The sequence below is a fragment of the Gopherus evgoodei genome, chromosome 4 (assembly GCF_007399415.2).
Source record: "Gopherus evgoodei ecotype Sinaloan lineage chromosome 4, rGopEvg1_v1.p, whole genome shotgun sequence".
In the NCBI taxonomy this organism is placed as follows: domain Eukaryota; kingdom Metazoa; phylum Chordata; order Testudines; family Testudinidae; genus Gopherus; species Gopherus evgoodei.
In genome coordinates, this window is record NC_044325.1 from 150818819 (window position 1) to 150829454 (window position 10636).

At 51.2% G+C, this 10636-nt stretch overlaps 1 protein-coding gene across 1 annotated transcript; it reads left to right on the top strand.

Annotated features, from left to right (window-relative positions):
* Positions 1-1127: 1127 nt before the first annotated feature.
* Positions 1128-6346, top strand: CNTF (ciliary neurotrophic factor). The gene is made up of 2 exons (XM_030562735.1): positions 1128-1241; positions 5870-6346. Exons 1-2 carry the CDS (start codon positions 1128-1130, stop codon positions 6344-6346), a joined length of 591 nt encoding a protein of 196 aa, XP_030418595.1.
* Positions 6347-10636: the final 4290 nt, after the last annotated feature.

Below are 10636 nucleotides of genomic sequence, written 5' to 3' on the forward strand. Positions count from 1 at the left end.
TCAAAACTGCTGAGCAGCTGCTAGCTCCTGTGGACTGCTGTGGGAAGTTATAGGGTGCTCAGCATTCTGGAATATCAAGTCATTTATTTAGACATCTGTTTTTGCAGATCTTGGCCCCTGTATAATGGTTGCAGTCTCTGGCTGTTGATCAGATCTCCTTTGCTGGACAAGAAAATAGATGCAGCGTGCATGCTTATTTTCTCTTTTATTCATTTATCTGGCTGTGATTGGTCATTGCTGAACATTAGAGGGGGGAGGGATAGTTCAGTGGTTTGAGCATTGGCCTGCTAAACCCAGGGTTGTGAGTTCAGTCCTTGAGGGGGCCATTTAGGGATCTGGGGTAAAAATCTGTCTGGGGGTTGGTCCTGCTTTGAGCAGCAGGTAGGACTAGATGACTTCCTGAGGTCCCTTCCAACCCTGAGATTCTGTGACTCCAGGTCTGGGAAAAGAGGGTTATGGGCACTAGACCTGGCATGATAGGAAAGAGCAAGAACTTCCCAGACAGAACAGAGAGGATGCAGGAAATAACAGATGATCTCAGGTTTTGTCTCATCTCAGTGGAGGATTTATCAGGACACCCATTTGGCAACTGTATACAACAGGGCTAGTCAATAGGACCATGGGCCAGATCCCAATTGCCAGATGCTTTTGAACAGACTCCAAAATCTTTTTATTTACTTATTTTTTTATTCTTTGGAGTTTAGACCTTGATCAAGAAATTTTGACCTTAACAAAACAAATAGCCAACCCCTCATACAAGTTGTGAGGGACAGATGTAGCTGCAGATGAGTGGACTAGAGCTGTGGGGGAGACAGGCTGGGGGGAAGGAAGGGTGGAGTCAGTGGGAGACTGATTCTGGGCCAGGCAACTTGAAGGCGCATGGAGGAGGGACATGGTAAGAGATGAAAAATCTGCCTTTGTCAATCTCCATGTCAGACATGTTCAGTCTCTCCCCAGGCCTCAGGGACAGAAGGGGGGGGAGAGAGGCGCGTGAGCAGCTAATGCTCTCTAGAGCCGGAATGTGCGAGCTAAGCAAGGGATTTTTCTGGCTTGGCCGTGGCGCAGACAGCCCTGAGTGATCTCTCTGGCTCAGCTGCTATCTGCAGCTGGGACAGCGGGCTGGCGTGATGGCTTCATCCGAGCAATCCCCTGCGCCCCTCCAACACCGTAGCCTCTGCAGCCGCGTCATCCTTCTGGCCAGGAAGATCCGTTCCGACGTGGCCAGCCTCCTGGAGTCCTATGTGAGTCTTCTCCTCCCAGGCCCATCCCTCGGCCGCTCGAACTGCGACATCGTGCCTGGCAGCCAAGAACAGTGGCACCTTGCTTTGCCACCAACACTGCCTTTAAAAGCAAAGGGGGTGACTCTAGTTTGACCTCCCTGCCTTGGGTTTGGGTGCATCTTCCCATACTTGATATGGATGCATGTTGGGTACAGGTTTATAAAGAGGGAGTGGGGGGTATTCAGTCAATCAGCTCAGCCAGCGGATGGAACTTGCCAGGTGAGTAAAAGGTCTTTGTGCTGCCTCTTGAAGGTAGGGTGTAGACTGAGTTCCTCCTGTGCTTTTTCCCCTCTCCCTGTTGGTAGGGAGATGAGTAACCAATGTCTCTTCCACCTGTTGCAGAGAATCCAGGCTCTTCTCCTTTGTCCTACTGTACCTCTAGTGCAGGTTCTATTTTTTTCTAGCACCCCTGAAGCAGAAACAGAGAAACAGCCACCTCCTAAGGTAGAACATGACTGATGCTTGAGAGCATGCATCACGCACACCCTTCTGGGGATTGAACTAGCGAGATAAAGATTGTTACAGCCTCACCCACACCTTCTGGATCAGGGACAGAAAGGACATGTAACACGTTCCCCCTGGGCAGCAGTTGAAGCTGTCTCCAATTGACCTATCAGTGGGAGGGAACATACATCTGTCAGCGGTGTGGGAATTCAGGCAGAGTATGGGTTAAGGTTCTTGCCCTTCACCCCAAAATGCAGTGGGAGGTTTGGTGGGAGGAGGGGAAGGACCTTGGGTTTGTCTCAACAGATGCTAGAGCTTGGTTAGGAAAAAAGGGAGGAAGATGGGTGTTAATATTCAAGGTGCCTCGGGCATGGTGTCACCTTGTGGGCACTGCTAGAAAAAGAAACGGAGCTGATGGTTCATGGAATCTGAGTCAGGTCCTGGATCTCCTTTCCACCAGCATATTGGTGATGGGGGTGGCACTATCACAAGAGCTCAGGGAGCACTGGGTGCCAAGCTCTGGAAAAGCCCTGCTGTAAATTCCCCCAATTCTGTCACCTTTCTTGAATGCTCCTGACGCTTCCATCAGAAGGCTTTCCAGCAGGGATTTTCTAGCCAGCTGTAGAGGCAGCTCCTGCATTTTTGCTTTTCCATTGGTTTGGTGCTTGCTTAGGAGAGGAGTGACCCCCTTAATTCATAGATTCCACCCCTGGAAGGGACCATGGTGATCACTTAGTCAGACTCCTGCAAAACACAGGCTGGAGGACTGCCCCAAAATCATTCCTGGAGCAGAGCTTTGAGAAAAACATCCAGTCTTGATTGTAAAACTGTCAGTGGTGGAGAATCCACCACAACCCTGGGTAAATTGTTCTGATGGGTAATTACTCTCATCAGTAAAAATGTTCGTCTTATTTCCAGCCTGAATCTGTGCAGCTTCAACTTGCAGCCATTGGATTGTGTTAGCCCTTTCTCTGCTAGATTTAAGAGCCCATTATTTAATCTTTGTTCCCCACGTGGGTACTTACAGGTGGTGATCAAGTCACTCCTTAACCTTTTTGTTCAGCTAAATAGATTTTGCTCCTGGAGTGTCTCACTATACGGCAGGTTTTCCGATCCCTTCATTGTTCTCACGGCTCTTCTCTAATCCTTCTCCAATTTATCAACATCCCTTTTGAATTGTGGGCTCTGGAACTGGACATGGTATTCCAGCACTGATTGCACCAGTGTCAAAGGGAGTTAAAATAACTCCTCTCCTCAAGTATCAGAGTAGCCACCGTGTTAGGCTGGATCTGTAAAAAGTGACAGGGTCCTGGGGCACCTTATAGACTAACAGACGTATTGGAGTATGAGCTTTCATCATCTGACAAAGTGGGTATTCACCCACAAAAGCTTATGCTCCAGTACATCTGTTAGTCTATAAGGTGCCCCAGGACTCTTTTTTCCCTCTCCTCAAGAGTCTCATCTGTGCATGTCAGGATTGCATTATCTCTTGTGGCCACAGCATCACCATGGGGGCTCATATTCAGTGGATTATCCAGCACCACACCACAATTTTTTTTTCAGAGGCCCCTATCCTGTGTGTGGCCAGTACCGCCATAGGCAGCACCTAGGGGCTGGCTACTGTTTTTGCTGACAACAGGGCTTGAAACAGGGACTTCCATAGCTAAATGTGTGACCTGCTTCATCTTCAGCTGAAGAACCAGCCCCGGTAGGTGGAGACTGTAGCAGACCCATCTTCTCAGTGTATCAAGGACATAGGGGGACACAACACTGGCCAGTAGCTACCTCCTAGCTGTCCCGGCTAAGGGCTTGTGACGAACTGGGAAAGTTCTTAATGTTTTCTCTGAGTACTGTGTTGGTGCCTCAGTGTCCCCATGGCAGTTCTTAAGTATCTGGCAGAGCAAAGGGCCAGTGCAGCTAAATGCCTGACACTCTGTCTCCTAGCAACTGATGGCCTGGGCCCCTCCCCTGCAAAGGTGCCAGCTGAAGGTGTTGGAGACAAAGGGATCAGGTGACCTCCTGGCCCGGGAAAGGGGCTGAGGAGAGAGGAGGGGCTGGGAGGGGTTGTTAGTCTGGAACTGGCTGGGGTCAAGGGTGGAGGGCAGATCTGGGGGTCTGGCTCACTGCCCCCCAGAATGGACCCAGCCGAGGGGTCCGGTTCGCTGTATCTACAAGCTCTGTTTTAGACCCTGTTCCTGTCATCGAATAAACCTCAGTTTTACTGGCTGGCTGAGAGTCACGTCTGACTGCAAAGTGCGGGTGCAGAACCCGGTGGCTTCCCCAGGACCCCGCTGGGGTGGACTCACTGTGGGAAGTGCACGGAGGGGCAGAGGATGCTGAATGCTCCAAGGAGAGACCCAGGAGGTGAAGATGTGTGAGCTTCTTGCCCTGAACAAGTCTGCTCCAAGGGAGAGGAGGCTCCCCAAAGTCCTGGAACTGGAGTCGGCTTGGTGGGGAGCAGTTCCAGAGCATTGCCCGGGGACTCCGTGACAGGGCTGACTGAGGCTAACGCAAAACAGCAGAAGCTAGGCCAGGGACAGGCTATCCTGTGACTGTCCCTTCTGATGGGTTTGCTAGCAACAGTTTTGCCAGCTCTTGTCTCCTCCTTGCTCATTTCTCCATTGTTCAGACAATGTGGAGCGGCCAAGGCCCAGGGTGGTGACAGTAGCAATCTTAATGAAGCTTCCCCTTCCTTCCCTGGCCCTACTGTGGTCTGGCTTGGTGTACAAGTGATAAGTGACTGTGACATTCCCCAGGGTACAATTTGGGCTGCTGGACAGTTATGTCCCCTCAATACTCCAGCCTGGGGTGCCTTTTATGCTGCTTTGTTGTGAGAACCGCCACTCCAGGTCTGTTCACACACAGGCTTTAGCATGCAAAATCACCCTCAGCTGTATTACCTGAATGCTCTGGTCACCACTCATGAATTACTTACAGGGCAACAGCCAATTCCCAGTCGCAGACCTTTCCCCAGAAATGTATGTCTTGTACAGCCCAGCACCCACTGGATGATACAAGCTCAGGGAAAGGCTGTCATTTCATCAATGGACAATGAGGTGCACAGACCTTCAAGTGGAGGTTCCCAAACAGTTCAATCCAAACAACACTGGTTTAGTTAAAACAAGTTTATTAACAACAGAGAGAGAGACATTTTCAGTGATTACAACTAATCAGGCCTAGAAGTCAGAATTGGTTACAATGAAAAAAAAAAGATAAAACACCAGCTTATACCTAACAAGCGAAGTGAATTTAAAACCCAATGATTTTTCTCAGTATAAGCTGCCAGCAGTCTGGATTGGCTGAAAACTGCTGGCTGAAGGCTGCTGGCTCTTCAAAACACTACATAGACTTGAAAAGTAACTTTCAATTGACCCCTGCCCCAGTTCAAAGATGTTTTCTTTATCTTTCAAGCTTTGTAGCCATCCTGAGTAGAGACAGGGGGAGAAGTGATTTGTGTTGTGTCCCATCCATTCTTATACCATTCTCCTCTCTTGGAGGATTACCTTTAACTGGGGTTCAGGCAACAGGCAGTCTGTTTACACAGAAGCTCCCAGTTGTCCTATTGTCAATATGTAAAGTTCTTGTTCACACCCTTCTTCCAGCCACAGAATGGCCATTTAACTAGGTGGTTGTCCAATTGATCATGCTGATACTTGGCTGGGGTGCCAGTGTGTCTGTCTCTGAAGAACTGGTTTGGGCCTGCCTTTCAAACTCTGGAACATATCACAGCAATGTTACACAGTAGAATCTTATAACTTTGCATACAATGTTGCCACACATTTTACCCTGACAATAATGTTCAGCCGATTATGAGTTTTTTGATTATACCTCACAAGGCATACTTTGTACAGAATTTATCATAGTCTTGTTAAAAGGGTGAATGTGGAGTACAGTCTGTCTCAGTGACAGTGGGATTTCTCTTCTCCCTGGCATGGATTCTGGTTATCAGGAAAGGAGTGAGTGGTTAGGGTGGTGACGGCAAGTGAATGATTTTGGCTGCGGCGGCTGGTGAGGCGGAGTGGGTGGTTTTAGGGTGATGGCATGGGAGAAGGGGAGCTGATGAGGTGGGGAAGGGAGGGGAGTGGGTCAGGCTAATAGGGGAGAGTGGTGGGATGATCTTTCTGTAACTGAACCTCCCCCCTCAGGTGGAGAGGCAGGGGCTGGACAGGACCATCAGCCTGGACTCGGTGGATGGTGTGCCAGCTGCAGCCATGGAGCAAGGGGGCGAGCTGACAGTGGCCGAGCGGTTGGATGCCAACCTGCAGGCGTACCGGGCATTCCAGGTGCTGCTGGGCGAGGTCCTGGAAGAGCAGAGGTCTCACCTGACCCCACTGGACACGGACTTCCATGCCTCCATCCAGTCTGTCCTGCTGCAGGTGGTGGCCCTGGCCTGCCAGCTGGGTGAGCTGCTGGCGCTGCTGGGTCACGGCAGGCCAGCCTGGGAGGCAGCCAGCCCCGAGGATCCAGGCCATCGCAGCTTGTTCGAGATGAAGCTGCGGGGGCTGAAAGTGCTGCAGGAGCTGGCTCACTGGACTGTGCGGTCCGTGCGAGACCTGCGCCAGGTTGCCAAGCACAGCCAGGGCTCTGGCGCTGCCCACGGGGGCCAGGCCCAGAAGGAATGAGGTCACCTGCCTCCCCATCCCTCCTCCCTTCAGCAATCCAAGCGCTGGTGGGGGGGAGGGGTGCTCTCCAACCCAAGGGCCAGGTCTAGGCTCTGGCACAGGCAGGCATCCTGCCCAGCCTCCCCCAGACAACATGGCCAGTTGGGCCAGAGGAGGAACCTATTCCCAAACCACCCAGCTGGCTTGGGTGGGGAGGAGGCATCAAGCAGCCTCTGACCAGCGCCATAAGGGCTAATGGGCTGCTGTGGCGAGAGGTGGGATGGCCAGATGGGGGAGAGGGGCTCAAATCCCAGATGTGCCTGCTCTGGATAGGAAGGTGGGCTGGCTCTGGGGTGGCTCAGCAGAGGGCAGGGGAGTTGAGGGAAGGTGGGGGAAGGGTATGTGTGTGGCAAGAGGGGGACAGGAGGTGGCTCCTGACTCCCGCTTCTCAGCTTAGAAGCTGATGGCCCCACTTGCTTGCTGTGGGGAGGGAACTGTGACGCGTCTGGAGCCCAGAGCAGCTCCTGAAGGGTGGGGGCAGGGGCTGCCCTGCTGGGACGAGGAGGCAGGGCCGCTGCAGGGATCCCCCACATGTCCCAGCTGCGGGGGGCAATGTCTTCCAGGTCAGTGAGATGGAGATGGGGGGGGGGACTTGTCTGAGACAGAGGGAGAAGGATAGAGGACTGGGGAGGAACCCGGAGCTGCTGCGGGGAGTCGTCCTACCCACCTCCCACATAGTTTGAGGCCAGCTGAGGCCATCCCTGAGTTCCCACCTAGCACCACATGTCCCCTGCCCTGAGATTACAGTAGCTCTGTTTGATGGTCTTGCTGAGCTCTTAAGGGAAGAAGGCCAGACAAGCGCCTTCATCTCACTGCCCCTCGCCTGCCCCCTGCCCGACCATGGAAGTTGGGGTCTCCTCTCCCACCCCTTCCAGCCTTGGCTGCATTTAACCAGTGTGTTGGCGCTTGGCGAGCTACCCAGGAAGTACCGGCTCCTGCTTAAGCAGGGAGATGGAGGCCCAAGAGCGGTGGCACTCCTGAGCTGGGAGCCAGGTGCTGCTGCACCAGATAGTCCATGAAACGCACTAGGGCCTGCACAGTTGCTGTTGGTTTGACGTGATGCCCAGATGCTGTGGTGATGGGCAGCAGGATAAAACCCATGAAAGTCAAATAAGCAGTAGACCCTTTCTGCCTGATGCAGGGCAGGTGGCTGAAGATGCTGCAGGGGCTGGCTTGCTGAACCATGAGAACTGTCTGGTTAGGACCTTAAGCCCTTTCCAGACCCTGATCCCCATTTTCCAGGTGGGGAAACTGAGGCATGGCATTGGGCAAGGTCACACAAGAAGCTTGCATCAGCCATAGGAGGGGAGCTGAGATCTATTCACCTGTCCTGCCCCTTAACCATGTGACCCACAAGACTGGACTGATTGATCTGGCTGCTTTGGGGTCAGACACTCCCACCTGGGAGCTCTGAACAGGGAGGAGCAACTGCCAGGATAGCCCTGCTGTGTGTGTTTTGGGAAGCCCTCAGGGTCCCAAAGTAGGTGTAGCCCTCAGTAATTCCATTGAGGCTCCCAGGAAAACTGTTCTCAGCCTATTACCCCCCCACCCCTCACACACACACCCTCCTGCATCTGCTTTGGAGACAGGACAAGAGCAGCCTCCCACTGTACAGAGAAAGTTTGAAAAACGAGTTCTGTTTTGTTTGCCCCGCTTTTTTTGACTGCCCCCTTGAATGGATGGAGAACGGGTAGGACCTGGCATGAGAGATCCAGATTAAGCACAAAAAGAAGTGACTTTTATCCAGACTATGGGGTTGGGGTTTTTTAAGCATGCATTTAACTCAAGCGCTGTGCAAACAGGTGGGAGAGAAGAGCTCTGTTAAAAATAAATTCAGCTGAGGGCTAAGAGCTGGAAATCCAAACCTGCGCCTTCCTTCCTGCTATCCTGCCCAACCAGGCACACAACTTTGATCCTGATATTTGGAAGGTAAAACACAAGCAGAAAAATAAACTTTAGTTGTTTCTTTATATGGAAAAACAGCCCTTTCAGGCCTTTAAATCTATGTCTCTAACAAAGGGTTTTCTCTAGTTTTCATCCCTTACAACATGCTACCTACATGTTTTTCTATAAAGAGGTAACACAGACCATACCACCCTGCTACTCTCTCTCACTCACTCACTCTCCTCTTACCTTTAACCACTATCCTTCTACCGTGGCTGGGTTTGCACTATGAGGTTGAACTGTTCTATGAAATATTTTGACACATGAGATGGTCTGCATCTGACTGGTTTTCGGCTTTTTGCTTTTGAAAAATGGGAAGGAATAATTTAATCTGTAACTGTGACTGGAGATATTTTAAGACTGACCCACGAAACTCGGCGCTCTGTAATTTTACAATCTCACTCACGATCTCTGCTTCTCCTAGAGGGGATCTTGGAGTGATTTGTTTTGGCCTGTAGAAGGTTTTATTATTTTTTCCTGAATGTAACAAACAGATTCAGAAAGAAATTGAACCTAAATAGCATATCATGATTTTGCTTTTTCACTCCCAAAAACGTTGCTTTGCCAATTTTTGTTAGAGACAGAGTACTTTTTTGTTTGGGGATTTGTTTCTTTTTTTGGACACACACAGTATTTTGGACTTAGCAAGAGTTGAAATGTTTAGTGTAGTTTGGGGAGATCATTGCTGTCAGCTGTTTTATACTGAGGAAATAAGACCTGGAACATACCAAATGAAACTTTTGGTGGCTTAGGGAAAGGAAGGTGGAGGAAATACAGGTGAGCGAGGTCTCATTACCTCCCCTGGACTGGAGTTCTGGGTCTGTCTTAACCCTCCATGTCCCCTGTCTCCACATGGGAGTGCAGAATATTCAGACTAGAACAGTGGTTCCTAAACTTTTCCACCCTGCACCATATTCCCAGAGGTTGCACTGCCCCAGGATCGCTGCCCTGGTGGGTGCTGGGGAAAAGACAAATATTTCTGTAGTGCAACCTCTCAAAACGCTTTACAAATACAAGGAGTGAATCTGCTTCACAGCCCTGTCCAAGTATCACCCTATGGTTAATGGGGGAAACTGAGGCATGGAGGTTGGCAGCTGAGGCTGGTGAGCAACACAGAGCTGGCACCAGAAGCAAACACCTGCTTCTCAGCACTAACCACGAGCCTGTGCTGCCTCCTGGATAGGGCTTGGAAGGACCTGTGCTGCCTGCTTGTAGCTAGGGCCTCTGTGAGGGAGGGAGAGTTCAGTGTTTTGAGTACTGGCCTGCTAAACCCAGAGTTATGAGTTCAATCCTTGAGGGGGGCCATTTAGGGATTTGAGGCAAAAATCTGTCTGGGGATTGGTCCTGCTTTGAGCAGGGGGTTGGACTAGATGACCTCCTGAGGTCCCTTACAACCCTGATATTCTCTGATTCTGTCAGACCCTCCCTTAGCAAGGGGGAGGCCCCTAATTTAAAGGGACACATCCATATGTGTGAGCATTTATTTGGTTAGCAAAAAACCATGCATGACCCAAGGAGGGGTTTGAGAGAGACAGACGCACACTCTGCTGTGTTGGGGAAGAGGTATACAGGCAGGTGTATGGTAATGTAATTAGCTTTGAGTTGTTCCTCCCACCCCTAAATTACACCAAAGCATCCATTTGTCCCTGCTTGCCCACACACATGAAAAAAACAGCCAAACATAAAAGGAAGAGAAAGAACTGAAATTAAAGCCCCGAAACTGCTTGGTTGGGTGAGCCTGGAACATTAACCCTTAGAGTGCTGCAGTCTGGCACCTTGTGCCTCAGGCTTGCTAACTTGCCCCCCCAGCAAGGCCCATGTCTCCCATCGTCCCCTGTTGCAAACTGCCCCCTGCCCATTAAGCCACCATAGCTGGTTCCCATCTGCCCCAAGCTGATGGTTCTTCTGTTACTGGCCACTTCCGCCCTACCACTCCACCCCACCATTACCTCCTCCGGTTATCAGCAAGCAGCTGAAAATCCTTCTGTTCCCCACCACCCAAAATGCAACCTCCATCACAGCCCCTAACCCCCTCCTCTCCCCAGCACTGTCCCAATCTTCCTGCAAACCACTGATAAGTAACCCTGATCCCACCCCCTCACCATCCCACAATCTCCCCCCCAGCTGCCAAATCCACTCACTTTTCCTCCATCTGGAACCTCAGCATTGCTGTAAGGGGCTGCAGGCTCAGCCCTGCCCCATGGCAGAGGCTTGTGGGCAGCTGCTGGGCAACACAGCAGCCCCAAGAGAGACGGTGAAGTTTTGAGCCGGGGTGAAGGTCTCTGGCCAGGCTCAGAATCCCCTAGA

Coding starts and splice junctions, on each gene's coding strand:
- CNTF (XM_030562735.1), top strand. CDS start 1,128: ATGGCTTCATCCGAGCAATCCCCTGCGCCCCTCCAACACCGTAGCCTC. Junction 1,242..5,869: donor CCAGCCTCCTGGAGTCCTAT/GTGAGTCTTCTC, acceptor CTCCCCCCTCAG/GTGGAGAGGCAGGGGCTGGA.